This window comes from Malus domestica, chromosome 10 (assembly GCF_042453785.1).
Source record: "Malus domestica chromosome 10, GDT2T_hap1".
Lineage (NCBI taxonomy): Eukaryota > Viridiplantae > Streptophyta > Magnoliopsida > Rosales > Rosaceae > Malus > Malus domestica.
The window spans coordinates 24705980-24721435 of record NC_091670.1 but is presented as its reverse complement, the minus strand read 5'-3'; the positions used below and the strand labels follow the sequence as shown (position 1 = coordinate 24721435).

General features: G+C 39.7%; 1 protein-coding gene across 5 annotated transcripts; it reads right to left on the bottom strand.

Moving 5' to 3' along the window:
* Positions 1-576: 576 nt before the first annotated feature.
* On the bottom strand, positions 577-15398 carry LOC139187714 (uncharacterized). 5 transcript variants are annotated; one of them, XM_070807273.1, is made up of 12 exons: positions 15209-15398; positions 8584-9266; positions 7274-7298; positions 7076-7100; positions 5938-6015; positions 5636-5707; positions 5357-5474; positions 3231-3385; positions 2981-3103; positions 2725-2851; positions 2489-2636; positions 577-1337 (listed from the first exon to the last, which is right to left on the bottom strand). In XM_070807273.1, exons 2-7 carry the CDS (start codon positions 8641-8643, stop codon positions 5420-5422), a joined length of 315 nt encoding a protein of 104 aa, XP_070663374.1. In that variant the 5' UTR covers positions 8644-9266; positions 15209-15398; the 3' UTR covers positions 577-1337; positions 2489-2636; positions 2725-2851; positions 2981-3103; positions 3231-3385; positions 5357-5419. The 5 variants fall into 5 exon arrangements, with proteins under 5 accessions (XP_070663374.1, XP_070663370.1, XP_070663373.1 ...); XM_070807269.1 differs by having other exon boundaries at positions 2981-3044; positions 15209-15356; XM_070807272.1 differs by having other exon boundaries at positions 3231-5474.
* Between the last annotated feature and the right edge of the window lie 58 nt (positions 15399-15456).

Genomic DNA, 15456 nt, shown 5'->3' with positions numbered 1-15456 from the left:
CTAATCACCAAATTCCACGACTTTTTGGGGAAATCGAATTGGGTTTTTCCCCAAATATCCAAATTATGATTCTTTCCAGTCCAATCTTTCTTGTAGTTGTAACAATCTGTATATTTGTAGCAATCCGCGTGGCGCTGTACAAAACTAGGCTAGTTTACATCGTGAAAAAATGGTGGCGGCGGTTCAAGGATTGCTTCCATGTGTACCAATCGTTCTCCAGCTCGACCCCAATCAGATCGTCGAGGACGATTTCCGCGTGAAAGGCGCACGCCAGGCAAATAGCCCGGCTTCTTGGTCAATCAATTTTGGACTGGTCTGTTGACTGGCATGGGCTGTGTGCCAAGCAGCCCGACGGGCTGGAGTGAATTCCCTGGCCCTCAGCTTGTTATTTGGACAGGATGCTGGGCAAAAACCACTCCGGTGGACTTGCTCTAAGACTACGACAAGTACCACAGATACGACTCATGAAACCACAAAAAAAAAAAAGCTAGTGTTTTAACTTGAAATTTAACCTGCCTTTTTCCCATCAATATTCTTAACAATGATTAAAATATTGTGATAGACTATTTAATCATGTTTTCAAGAATCCGTCAATATTTGAAAAATGGGTGCAATACAGCACCCTCTATTGTCAATGTAAACACAAAAAGGATAATGCTTGCATTCTTTTTCTAGGAGATGGCTTATTTCTCCACTTGTAAATAACGTATCTTCACTGTAAAAATTTCATGATTGAAATCGTTTTGTAAATAACGTATCTTCATTGTAAAAATTTCAAAATCGAAACCATTCAATCTCAAAAGATCATCACTTCAAAAAAATCATTTGAATGGTATATTGTTTAGTCAACTAAATGTATCAAATAAGTCAACGGTTCATCATGAATATGTTACTTGGTACCTACACCGTTGAATCATTTAAAAAATTCGTATGACTAAACAATGTTTTTTTTCGAATGATTTTTTGGTAGGGATTATTTTCAAATGAAAATTAAGAGATTGAACAATTTCGATTATGAAATTTTTAGGGTAAAAATACATTATTTACAAGTGAGAGAATAAACTCATCCCCTAACCGATGAATGCAAGTATTATCCACACAAAAATAATATCGATCAACCATCCAAGACCTAATACCTAAACTAGAGTCCCCTTCAATGTGCAAGTAATTGAATTGAAGGCTGATAGTGGTGTGCTGGGAACAGAATCATTGAAAGTAAAAGGGCGGCTCTTCTGGGAAAAGCTACATCCTTGTGATGACCCAGTCCTGATAGGGTTGAGGCCGAACTCCCTAGGGTCAGAAAAGTAGGGATCCTTATTACTCTCCTGATCCATATCCTGCATCACACATGATTAAGAGCAATTACAGCACAATCCAGCATGCAAGTAATAACAACAAATATAAAACCGCAAAAACAGAAAGCTTGAAAGTGCTATGTAACCAACATGCTATTAGAAAAGAAAGTGGATTCATTGTGTTGATGCACAAAATCAGTGAGGAATTTGGTATAACAGAAAGTGTCAAGTTTATGACATTCGCTAGATTGCTCCGGTCACTAGTGTGGATAAATATGTAAATGGATAGAGACAGGGAAGCAAACACAAGGTGTACGTGGTTCACCCAGATTGGCTACGTCCACGGAGTAGAGGAGTTCTTATTAATTGTAAAGGGCTTACACAAGTACATAGGTTCAAGCTCCCCTCTAGTGAGTACTAGTGAATGATTTAGTACAAATGACATTCGAGATTATTTTAGGAGAATTATCTCCTTTTATAGAAGAGAATTTCTAGCTTTTTTCTGGCCTTGACACGTGTCATGTTGTGATTGGCCTCTTGGTGTTGACACGTGTTGAGCTGTGAGTAGCCTCCTGGTTGGAGGGAAACTCTTATGGATCTTTGACGGTATAACGTTGACCGGTGCTTGGTAGTTTCGGAATTGGTCAAGTATGGTACAAACACACTGAAACCTAGAATCCATGCCTACTTAAAAGGTTCCCATGTACAAGTGAAATGCAGCACCCTCGGTTGTCAAAGTAAACATAAAAATGATCTTGATTAACCAAAGACCTAACGCCAAAACCAGAGTCCCCTTCATTGTGCAATTAATTGCACCAAGAACAATTCCACAACCCCTTCTTTTTATATCTACAGTGAACCAAGACTGAAATCAGGATACTAGGTTTCGTCATCTTTGGTTGGAAGACCCGTACTACTAACTGATTTACATGATGAAACCATCATAACTGGAAACTTGGTGAAGATAGAAACTATCATTGCTTAAATTCTCAGAACCTTCTCTAATAACTAAACGCAGCAAGCATTAGGACACTTGAGGCTACTCTTGAAGCAAACGATACATGATCACCGCCACAAACAACTAGGTGACATTAACAGCAATCATGGAGCAAGATCCGGTCAGCATAAACACATGGTCAAAGAATTGAGTTCCATAAAATAATAAAGAATACTGAATGTACAAATCGGCTTACCTTGGTGGTACTAACTGCATTGAAACGCCACACCAAGTCAACGTCATCATTAGTGTCAAATGTCCCCCATGCTGGTTCATCGAAACCCTCGTCGCCAGAAAACAGAGACCCAGCACCTCGATGATCATAAGCACCCCAGTGATCATCACTGCACATGAAAGTTTAGAATTTAAACAATTTGGGCAGGTATCAGGGTGATCTTAAATATGTAGAAAACTACAGATCTAAAAGTATACCTTTGAGATTCTTGGGTGAGGCCTCTGTGCCTGTTGACCTTCCATAGTTAGAATCTGAAAATTCTGTAGATGGGTTTCCAACAATACTGCTGGCAAATGGACCGTTCGGAGCACTTTTTGCTGACTCCTTTTCATTTTTATCACATGCTCCATTTACCATAAGGTTAAAAGGAAAGAAAAAAAAAATCTAAATGCTACCAGAAATTTATTATCTCAGAGACAATACTGGACCTACAAAAACTCATTTTTGGCATACCTTCGTCTTCAAACTTATCCCAATTCTCATCCCAGTCAGCAGCTCCTTGGATGCCAGCCAACCTCTATGAAAACAAAATAAAATTTCAGTCAGCAGCTTCTTCTTGGATGCCAGGTTGGCAGCCTGTATGAAAACAAAATAAAACTTCAGATACAAAATGCAATGTTGTACAAATACCGCAGTAGTGAACAATAACAAAAAAGAAAATGACACACTCATGAAACCCTACGCAAAATTCAAATGGTCGTACCCAGTGCACAAGGCTCCCGCTTTACGCAGGGTCTGGAAGAGGTGAATGTCGGCTAGCCTTACCCCCATTTTATGGAGAGGCTGCTCCCAAGTCTCGAACCCGAGACCTACCGCTCATGGGCGAAGGCACTTGCCATCGCACCAAGTGCGACCTCTCTACGCAAAATTCAAATAAGGATAATAAAACAAATTAGAGTGATTGCAACGGTGAAAACAAGAGTTTCTGTGTAGGATTTTGATGATATAATGACTTTCCCCTTCTTGAAAGGCAATGCTATTCATAAACTGAAATAATTTGATTACCCAAAGCCAAAGTATATAAAATAAATAAAAAATAAAAAAGTGTTCTATTGTAAAATTGATAAGCTCATATTTATATATATTTTACATCAAATTCACTTGTCTTGTCTTAGTTAGTTCCTTATATTTTTGAGCTATTTACTTTGTTTTTGTGTTTTCTAAGATTTGTCAAGCAAAGAAAAGAAAAATAGCACAAGTGGGATTTTCAATAACAAATTCGCCAAAACTGCTTGTGCAGGTCAGCTGACTTAAGTTGCGAACAGCTCAGAATGAATTAGAGAATGAGCCTTATATGCTTGGAAGGTCACGGATGTCTATTTTCTGGAGCGTTTCGCGGATTGTTAATATCATTTGTCTAGAAGAAGTTATGGCCATTTTAACACTGAAGGGTTCCCAGGAGGCTGAGCAGTTTGTAACTGACAAGACTGCAATGAAAGCAATAAACCCAATAAATCTAACAGCCAAAACTGATGCAGCCAAGAACAAGTCAGCTGATACCTATTCAAATATCAGAGGAAATGGAAAAAAAGATGAGAATTAAGTGGGAGTAATTGGCATAAAGGCTACCCAAAGAGTTACAATTATTTTACAATTTCCTCACTTATTGTCATCACTAAATGGCTATTAGTGGGTGAGTTAAGGAGAAGAAAATGATGCACCAAGAATTGGTTTAAAAGCAGCGTTGGGGAAGGAAGGAAAGAGAGGAGGAGGCCTCGGTCGATTTCTTTCGGTTCTATCTTCTCAAACTCATGTCTATCTTTTGTTTTAACTTAAGGATTGCGTGTAACTAAATTTTTAGTAGTTAGGGGCTGCTTTGAAGCCCCTAATATGATTGCAAGTTTGTTATGACATTTTGTTTGAATTACTTTGAATGGATGAAATTTGGTTCACTACTTGTCTCATTGATGAATTCTTTATTTGTTTTCTATGGATGCATACTTAGCAAGTATATCTAGGATTCTAATGCTATGAATATGTATGTGCCTACCCTTGTCGAATGAGGACTTACATATGTTCTTTAGTAGTACTTGTTAATTGCGATTAACATGTGAACCAATTTCTAGGATAAGTAAGACAACGTCAGTACTTACGATGCCTTATGATGACTCAAACTCTTTTCGTTCTTAATGATTTCTACTTGTTAAATCTATGAACATGCCATTCTCGATTGCATGTTAAGGACTAAGTTAAGTTGAAAACGTCATTCTCTTAACATACTACATAAGAAAAGAGTAATAGGTTGAGTTCTAACATTGAGCCAACTTGAGCATCTTCATCCTGAAATACAAGGAATTTGAATGAAACATAACATGTTTACATGATTATTTGGTGGTGGATAGCAATTCCCCTAACTCGTTTTTCTTAATTTGTGAACTATTTAAATTTGTTTTCTGTCCTGTTTTTGTTCAATTTAATTTAAATCGCAAATCAACTCCAAAAATCCCAAAAATTTGTGTGAGTGTAGCTCTGTGTGTATAGTGTTTTCATATAAAATTTCGTAGACTTTAGATAAACGTAAGTCAGTCTAATAATTATTTTTCGGTGGCTGGTCAGTAGGGACAGCAACTAGTTTTTGTGACATTTTAAGTAGTTAGATAAAACAATCTTCTGGGGAAAGACCCTTATTTTCATATGCTACAATTGAAAAATCTTAGTGTTAATAAGGAAAATCAATAGGACATTTGTGTGCTACTTTGTGGTGTGCTTTTAATCCTATCAAAAATCCGTCACATAGTTTGATAACTAATAAGCTAATGGAAGTACTCTTATCAATATATATATAGGATTCTTAGATTCCTAATAAATTAGCTAAGGAAAGAGATCAACTTATCACAGGGAAGCTCAGCTAATGTTGTTAGCTTTCTGCGTAATCCGTCCTTCTTGCAGCGCTCATTGAGAGTTTTCACAAGCCAACGCGATCCAATTGGATGCGATCAACACGATCCTGAAAATTTCAGTTGGGATTAATCTTAGACAAGTTGAGCAAAGGTATTTTTTAGGGTTTAATTGGATGCGATCAACACGATCCTGAAAATTTCAGTTGGGATTAATCTTAGACAAGTTGAGCAAAGGTATTTTTTAAACAGCATGGCTGTGCAAAGGTACCTGAAGGGTGCCATCGGCATCATCTTCTTGCTCCATCTTGACAATTGCTCTGTACAGCTCCATTTTCTTTTCCTGCATATAAATCACATAAGATAATCAATCCGGTGATAATAAAAAGAATACACCACTACTAGGGGTATAACCATTCAACTGATTCTATCTATCCCACCAAGCCTAAAAACTAACATAAAATAATTTTTTCTTTGTTTCTCCAAAAAGTAAAACTTAAAAGTCCTACTCATACTTGATTTTGAATTTTGATTTGGCACTTATCTCATAAAAATAAAAGCACGCCATCTCACATGTACATGCAATTATGACTCAGATCTAACAAAACGAACAGCAAGCAGTTGGCACTTTGATCTCCGAATGAGCAAAACCTTTTACCAAAAAAGGAAAATAGATTAGAGCAAATATAGCAAGTTAGTCACATACATCATAGTTTCAACACCACACCATATATATGTGAGATCTAAAACAAAGCACTAGCATTCACAATGATGCATCAGCATTCAAAAACTGAAAGTTAAAAACATAATTTCCTTATGCTAGTAAGTAGATATAAAATTATTACATTTTTGAGTCAAATGCCTTTTAAAATATTCCAAGCCTACAATAACATAGTGAAGCCACCATGAAATACAGCATAAGCTGTCACCTTTTCTAAAACTGTATTCTAAATTTACAGTTTTACACACACGTGTAAATTCTCTGTTCAACGAAATTTGGATCTTTATTTCATCACCATTATGACGCATAAAAAAAATTAAGAATGAATGCTTTAGTTTCCTACCAAAGCTCCTCAACAAAATTTTATTCAATCAAACAGTGCATTTCTTTGGTTAAGTTGTCCCCACCTTAAAACGGACAACAATGAAAACTAGACTACAAGACCAATGCAATTTCTTCCTACCTACAGGACCTTCAACATAAATTAGAATATCCAAAAACAGCATCTTTCCAATCAAAGAATATGGCCAAGAAATATAGATCATGAAATTGAGAAATACGGAGCCAAAGTGGTGAACAATATCCAACTTTATTCCATAACTATTCCTCACCCAAATATAGTTTTCAAAAACCCTTGTGTTTCTCTCAAACCAAGAAACCCCAAAAACATTGCTGGCATATAGGACAATGATAAAACACATGATCTGCACTTTCTCCCAGTAATACTTGTGAATTCAAGAATCAATACTAATTCAGACCAGAAATATCCAAAGGTTAAATAAAAACATCTTACAACACTGCAAAAAGCAAATAATAAGAAGTCTGCGGATTTATTTAAAAGCAAAAAATGATTAGGATGTCCAAAAATCTATCACTCATAGAACAATTATATTCAAATGCAAAAAAGGAAAAAATTACTGAAGAATGTTCAATATGCACAACAAATGGCATACAAGAAAGAAAGGGCAGAAAAGAACACGAGACACTCACAAGTTCCTGCATTTTGTTCTTCTACCTGCAAAGAACAAACAGAATCACACCAAAAGGCTGAGGAAAGACAAGCTGAAAATGGAACAAAACTTCAATAAAGTATAATGAATGCTATATCAAAATTACTGAAGAATGTTCAATGTGCACAACAAATGGCATACAAGAAAGAAAGGGCAGAAAGGAACACGAGATACTCACAAGTTCCTGCATTTTGTTCTTCTACCTGCAAAGAACAAACGGAATCACACCAAAAGGCTAAGGAAAGACAAGCTGAAAATGGAACAAAACTTTAATAAAGTATAATGAATGCTATATCAAAAAGAAAGTTTAATGAATGTCATGTGCTAAAAACATGTCAAATGCCTATCATTAAAATTGCTAATATCAAAGAACTGTCATGAACTTCAAAACCCGAACAGCCTCCCTACTTAAACTTGATCAAAACCTTCTCAACGGAAATGAGCGATATTAAGATCAAAGCAAAATCCACAATCACAAGAATTCCAAGTCTTTGAGATATTTTGTTATGATTTGACACTTATAAGGAAGTAACAAGCACACATAACTTTGCTGCTCAAGCTGAAAAATTTGGGAAACATTAAAGGTGTAAGTACCCTTTTATCAGCTTTGGTTGCTTCTTTGAACTTTGAGTTCAGTGAGCTAATCTCCTCTGTACTCAGTTGATTTACAAGATGTTGCTCCAATTCTGGTACTCTGGGTTTCTGCTGATTGGCCTGCTGCCTTTCCTCAGCATGAGGGGAAGCAACTGGCTTCCGTGGCCTTCCTCCAGCTTTGGGTGCTATGTGCCGAGCACCGGGACCAGGCATCGGTTGCTGTTGTTGAAATCCTTTAAAAGTGAAAAATAAGAAACTATTCTCCATGAAAGAGAGACGTATGGTTAAAAATAAAAATAAATTGATTTGCTTCATGCTCGAAGAAGTGTACTATATGAGCTTTTAACGTGCCCTGAAATTTCATATGCAATAATGACATGTTCTCTTGCAAGATAATGTGGCATGATGGGTCATCATTCTATCAATCTAGACTGCACATTCAGACATGACTCAATTTTATAGTATTTATGGATGTTTGTATGTCAATTCTCCAGCAAAAAATTACTCCCAATTACAAATATTTTATATCTACAAAATGTCCATGGCGTAAAGTAAGTTTTTACATCAAATTACCAACACATTAAGCAAAGAATGAACATCCAGCAGCAAAGCATCTCGTAGAAAAATATGCTTGATCTAGCCTTTTATGTTCAGGAATTCAATCTAAACGCCACCAACTAAACATTGTGAGTCGGCCAGTGCCACCACCCAGAAGAGGAAAATTAAACAATAACTCCGGGATAGGGATAATACAAGTTTTGCAAGGATGCATGAGTTCAGTTACAAGCTAACATAGAAGAGAAACAAACAAAACAAAAGAGCTTCAATAAACCACGTGGCACCTGTGCCTATAAAACACAAGCCAAAAGATGAATTCGAAGAAATTATTCCTACCTCTTGGTAGTCCCCATTCCTGAAATAGGTCGCTAGCTTGTTCACCAGTGATTTTCCCATCTCTGTCTGTATCAACTTTCACAAAGATATTGGTGTACGTCTGAACATCAGTTTGAGTCATCCTAGGCCATGACACATGGGACTGACTAGAATTAGAGTTCCCAGCTCCAGGTGAAACTCCAGATGGGCTAGTCTGAGCTGAAACCTGTTGGTTTGGTTTCGCAAATCACTGGGCCTGCTGAGGCTGCTCACCAATCTGTGTGCTTGGGCTAGCTGAAGACTGGGTCCCATCAGATACTAGCACAATGGCTGATGAGACAGGTACGCTGCCAGGAGGAAAATTTTGGAGTTGCAGAAAACACATCATCTCCAAAAGAAGAGTCAGGAGCAAAGCCATTCCCAGATATATTTAATGGTTGGAATCCTTAGCCGGTGGTCCTGATGGTCTGATTCCAAAACCTCCCTGTGGCCTAGGTGGTAGGGAAGCTGTTGGTCGTGATGTTGCAAGCCCAAATACATCTTGTGTCGCAGAGGGAGTGATCCCTTTGTTTGCAACTTGTGAGGGTACCCTGGTCATTGCTCCACCTCCCCTTCCACCAACCCAAATCGTTTGACATGCTCAAGTTTTGTGGATGAAGCACAACCATTGAACCTCCCCTGGGAAAGCCGTGTGCAGCAACACCCTGTGTGGTTTAGGTATCCAAACTTCTGTTACAAGCATAATGAGAAAGTTCTTTCATTTAATCAGTATTTAGTATCTTATGCCCCCGGTTATCATCTTCTACGGAAACTCCTTCAGCAAACAAATATATTCAAAAACCTATTTTGTCATTATGATCATGACCCAAGAAAATTTCCCTTGTATGCTACAATCCTAAATATTCCGCAGTCGTCTTCTGCTGTTGGTTTTCACTACTGCATTATTGTAATGATAAAACCCAAGCCAATACCTAGCTGCAACCTTGACTGTGTGGTAATGGTGGGTACTGAGGAAAGGAATTGCACAGCAAGAAAAGGAAATTTCTAATTGTTTTTCATATATGCTTTTCAATCCACTAGCTGAGGCTTTTAACCCACAAGCCAGCCCTTACATTCGCGAGAGTGCCATCTGGCATAACAACAACTCAATTAAAACTAAAACCCACAATTAACAAGACTATTACAATCTAATCCTTACTCTAATACAATCTGACCCCCATTATTTAACTACTACTTCATAGTGATCCAAGGATTCACTAATAGGCCAATTGCAAGATCATAACATTTACTCCCGCCTTCGAAAAAACCTTGTCCACAAGGTTAAAGAGAGAAAGCAGGGAATCGAGCTTGGAAGTCTTGAAAGTCCTCCCATGTTGCAGAACTGGCATCTTGATCCTGCCACTGAACAAGCAATTGAATGCCGGCAGAATTACCCTTCTTATATATGCGCCTGGCAAGAATGGAGGCAGGAACCAACTGTTGAAGACCATCTTCTGTAACTTGGGGCAACAGGTTGTTGGCTACCACATTCGGCCCTAAGTGCTTCTTAAGACTGCTGACATGAAAAACAGGGTGGACTTTAGACATGGCAGGAAGTTCAAGTTTGTAAGCCACATCACCTACTCGGCTGAGAACCTTATAGGGACCATAGAACCTGGGTAACAGTTTATGATAACTGTGTGCAGCCAAGGATTGGAGTTGATAAGGAATAAGTTTTATATAAACCATATCGCCAACTGCAAAACTCCGTTCCGATCTCTTTTGATCAGCTTGTGACTTCATCCTTGTCTGAGCTAATTCAAGGTTCCTTTTCAGAATCTCCAAAACCTTGTCCCTCTCAACCAAACATTGCTCCACAGAAGCGAACTTTGTAGAACCAGGTTCATACGGTGTGATATGAGGTGGGGAATAACCATACACTAATTCGAAGGGTGTGAACTTAGAAGAAGTGTGGTATGAGGTATTGAAACACCATTCGGCCCACGATAACCATTGTACCCATTTTTTAGGTTGGCCTCCAACAAAACAGCGCAGGTAGGTTTCCAAGCAGCGGTTCATAACCTCAGTTTGACCGTCAGTTTGAGGATGGTAGCCCGAACTCATACACAACTTGGCATTGTGCAGTTTGAATAACTCTTTCCAGAAGGCGCTTATGAAGATCGGATCACGGTCACTGACTATAGAGTTGGGCATGCCATGGAGTTTGAAAATATGCTCAAGAAAAAGCTGTGCTACACTAGCCGCTGTATATGGATGTGCCATAGGAACAAAATGACTATATTTGGACAGCCGATCAACCACCACCATGATAACAGTCTTACCCTTGCAATTAGGAAGTCCGACAATAAAGTCCATGCTTATATCAGCCCAAATTCGTTCAGGAATTGGAAGAGGCATCAGTTTTCCAGGAGGTGCCACTGTTTCATACTTATGTTGTTGGCAGATGTGACACTCCGAAACGAAGAGTTTGACATCATTCTTCATACTTGGCCAATAAAAGTCCTTCTTAAGCTTGTGATAGGTTTTAATCACACCTTGATGACCTGCAGCAGGTATGGAATGATAAGCTTCGATAAGCTTGGTGCGCCAAGGAGAGGAAGGGCTTAACAATATCCGTGCCTTGTACCGTAAAAACCCATTCTGGAAAGAGTAAGTAGAAGATGTAGGGGTGGTAGCATTAGTCTCCTGTGCTTGGAAATACTCCTTAGCTTTACTCTGAATCCAAGAATCATGTTCATTATATTGTCGAAGTTCATCAAACCAACCAAAATGAGGATATGATATTGCTGCACATTCAGGAAGTAGAGGAGAGCCATGTACGCGAGAGAGAGCATCAGCTACATGGTTGTCACTGCCACTACGAAACTGGATCTCATAGTCATAGCCGAGAAGCTTAGAGACCCATTTTTGTTGGAAATGAGTATTGGCTTTCTGACTCAAGAAGTATTTGAGGCTGCAATGATCAGTTTTAATGGTGAAGTGCCTGCCTTGTAAGTAGGAGTGCCATTTCTTCACAGCATAAACGATGGCAATAAGCTCCCGTTCATAGGTTGAGAGAGATTGATTTTTTGGACCAAGTGCTTGACTGGTAAAGGCAATAGGTCTTCCTCCTTGTTGCAACACGGCTCCAATGCCATTACCTGAGGCATCACACTCCAGTTCAAAGGCTTTGGAGAAGTCAGGTAACGCTAAAACTGGTGGGGATGTCATAATATCTTTGAGCTGATTGAAAGTTTCTGTAGCTTCTTGAGTCCAATAGAATTTGTCCTTCTTGGTCAATTGATATAAGGGTTGGCAAATCTGACCATATCCAGCGATGAACTTACGATAATATCCCGTGAGACCCAAGAAACCCCGCAATTCTTTAAGAGTCTTAGGAATAGGCCAATCTCGGATGGCTTGTAATTTGGAAGGATCTGCAGCTACCCCTTCGCGGGACACGATATGGCCTAAGTACTCAACACACTGTTGACCAAAAGAGCACTTGGATTTCTTAAGGAACAAGCGATGTTGCTGTAAGATTTGGAAAACAGCCAACAAGTGGGACATGTGATCCGCCCAAGAGTGACTGTAGATGAGGATATCGTCAAAAAATACAAGCACACACTTCCTTAATAAAGGCCTAAAAATGTCGTTCATGAGTTGTTGAAATGTTGCCGGGGCATTAGTAAGCCCAAAAGGCATTACCAAGAACTCATAATGGCCTGCATGAGTTTTGAATGCTGTTTTTTCAACATCAGCAGGTTGCATCAAGATTTGGTGATAACCGGAGCGAAGATCTAACTTGGAAAAATAGGTGGCACCACAAAGTTCATCCAAGAGATCATCAATAAGAGGAATTGGATATTTGTTTTTGATTGTGAGAGCGTTAAGTTCCCTATAATCAATACACATACGCCAAGTGCCCTCTTTCTTCCTGACAAGAAGTACAGGGAAGGAAAAGGGACTATGACTGGGTCGGATAAAACCGGCATCCAATAAGTCCTTGACAGCTCGTTCAATCTCATCCTTTGCAAGAGGCCCATAGTGATAGGGCCGTATATTAGGTGGTTTGGCACCGGGCAACAATGGAATGTGGTGATCATGTGAGCGGGAGGGTGGAAGTTGAGATGGCAGCACAAAGAGGGACTCAAAGTCGGCCAATAACGCATGCAGTTGTGTAGATTGAGCTGAGGACAACTCACAGTCACGAACAAGCACCGGTCGTGTCTCCATAGAATACAACAAAAGGCCCAAGTTGGAATTAGCAACTTCCTTCTCAAGATGCTGTAAGGAGACTTCTTGAATAAGAGAAGGTGGAGCCGCAGAATGAAACAATTGGTAGTGCTGATTGTCCTTCGTGAATGCCATAGTCAAGTGATAGAAATCCCATAAGACAGGGCTAATGGAAGAGAGCCACTGAACCCCCAAGACTAAATCACAACCCCCGAGAGGCAATGAATACAAATCAACACTGCAAGTATAACCTCCTAAGGACAGTGCACCGGACCGCCAACAGCCTGAACTTTGGACTTTACCACCATCGGCAATCATGACCTCAAATGACTTAGTAGGATGAACTGGTTGGCCCCATTGTTTTAACAACCGAGTGTCGACAAAGTTGTGCGTGCTGCCGGAGTCTAACAAAATCCGCACAGAATGACCCTGGAGAGTGCCCTGCACTTTCATAGTTTGAGCTTTCGGGGTGGCGGTTGTCCCATAGAACGCACACTCACTGAGTTCCATGTGATGAACTTCAGGAGGGGAGTCCGGGGGAAACGCATCAAGCTCTGCTTGGTCAGCAACATCGAGCATAAGCAATTGCTTCAACCCACATTTATGACCCGGAACCCATTTGTCAGTGCAAAACCAACATTCGCCCTTATCCCGTTTTAATTGGATGTCAGCTGGAGAAAGCTTCTTAACAGGATAATTTTGGACCCGAGGAACATAGGGATTGATGGCAGTAGTAGTGTTTGGGTGGTGTTTAGGAACTGTGGGTGATGGTTTAGGGATACCGCCTTTGAGCTCTTGAAACTTAGTATCTAACTGAACCGCAATGGCAATAGCATCATGAACAGAATGAGGCTTCAACAATTTCACATCATACTTTAATTCCCGTTTAAGGCCACCAAGGAAACAACTCTTTAACAAGAGAGGACCAACATCACAAGTACGATTAGCCAGTTTTCTAAATTCAGCAATATAATCACGCAGGGTACCTGTTTGGCGAAGTTTGAAGAGTGCCTCAGTACTATCGTCAAACTCGGAAGGACCAAACTCCTTACACAGTGCTTGAGTGAAGTCCTCCCAACAGGGAGTAGTATTGGAACAATCCATCCATCGATACCACTGAAGGATCTCCCCCTCGAGGTGGAATGAAGCTGTGACCACGCGCTGAGAAGCAGGAATGCCATAATAAACAAAAAATTGTTCAGCCTTATAGATCCAGGATAACAAATCGTCACCATCGCCAAATCGGGGAAAGTCGATGCGCGGAGACCACGGTGGCTTGACCGTAGCACTGCCAGGGGTGACCGGACTGTGCGGCGCGTGGATGCGGTCCATGTCGCGATGTGGAGGAAGATCCGTGAAAGGAGGAGCAGAAGGACCCTCGCCGCCGCCGCGAGCAGCTTGCTCACGACGAAATTGCTCGAAATAGACAGGCAATCGTGTTTCAAAAGCATGATCAATGGCTTCAGCGAACTGATTGGGAAGGTTGGCTAAGATGGTTTCAATAGCAGCAACACGAGATTCCATGGCAGAGAGGCGGGCCGTGGTGGTGGAACGGGGCATATACAGAAGGGATACCAGAATCGGAGGGTGATACCAATGATAAAACCCAAGCCAATACCTAGCTGCAACCTTGACTGTGTGGTAATGGTGGGTACTGAGGAAAGGAATTGCACAGCAAGAAAAGGAAATTTCTAATTGTTTTTCATATATGCTTTTCAATCCACTAGCTGAGGCTTTTAACCCACAAGCCAGCCCTTACATTCGCGAGAGTGCCATCTGGCATAACAACAACTCAATTAAAACTAAAACCCACAATTAACAAGACTATTACAATCTAATCCTTACTCTAATACAATCTGACCCCCATTATTTAACTACTACTTCATAGTGATCCAAGGATTCACTAATAGGCCAATTGCAAGATCATAACATGTAATGTCATAAAAAATCCTTGGGTAGTCACATCTTACAGTCACTACCCATATAGCACCATTTCTAGAGTCTACTTACCACCTAAGATGGACCGGATAGACCAGAAAGTAAATTAACGACATGATAACATCCATCTCTTAACCCTCACAAACGGTAGCATAAATCCTTCATCTACCTAAAAAATTTCAACTAAATGAACATGAATTCCACATTTATAACAACACGAAATAAAAAGATCAGCTCCGATCAGAGAATTACGACATCCCCAGCTCACAATAATCACTTCACCAACAGTTAGACTTGAAATTCAAATCAATCTGATTAGGAGCACATTTCCACCGGCATCAAATCCCGATCAACCACTATATTCGCACAAATATAATCATACAAACCACGATACACATACAATTATACATATATATACAAGAATATACATATATACATATATATAGAGAGAGAGCGAGAGAGAGAGAGAGAGAGAGAGAGTGTGTGTGTGTACCTGCGCAAGGAGCTGTTTGGGGAGACCGGAGCCCTGGAAGAAAGTGACGGCTTCATTGCCACTATCCGGCCATCACGTTCCAAATTGGCTCGTCGGAAATACGCATCGAATAAAATTTGGGTGTAAAAGATAATTTAAAAAACTAATTTTGGGTGTAAAAAGTTAATTTAATAACTAATATTGGGTGTAAAATGTGTTACCTACAAATTACAAAGCCTACCGGTCGAGTAAGTATGAGCTTTAATAAA

Bases quoted from the DNA above. Each gene is read 5' to 3' on its own strand.
- LOC139187714 (XM_070807270.1), bottom strand. From the start codon at position 3,298: ATGGGGGTAAGGCTAGCCGACATTCACCTCTTCCAGACCCTGCGTAAA. The intron at 3,045-3,230 runs GTACGACCATTT...TTGTTTTCATAG, and splicing joins GCGGGAGCCTTGTGCACTGG to AGGTTGGCTGGCATCCAAGG. The intron at 2,637-2,724 runs GTATACTTTTAG...TTTCATGTGCAG, and splicing joins CTCACCCAAGAATCTCAAAG to TGATGATCACTGGGGTGCTT.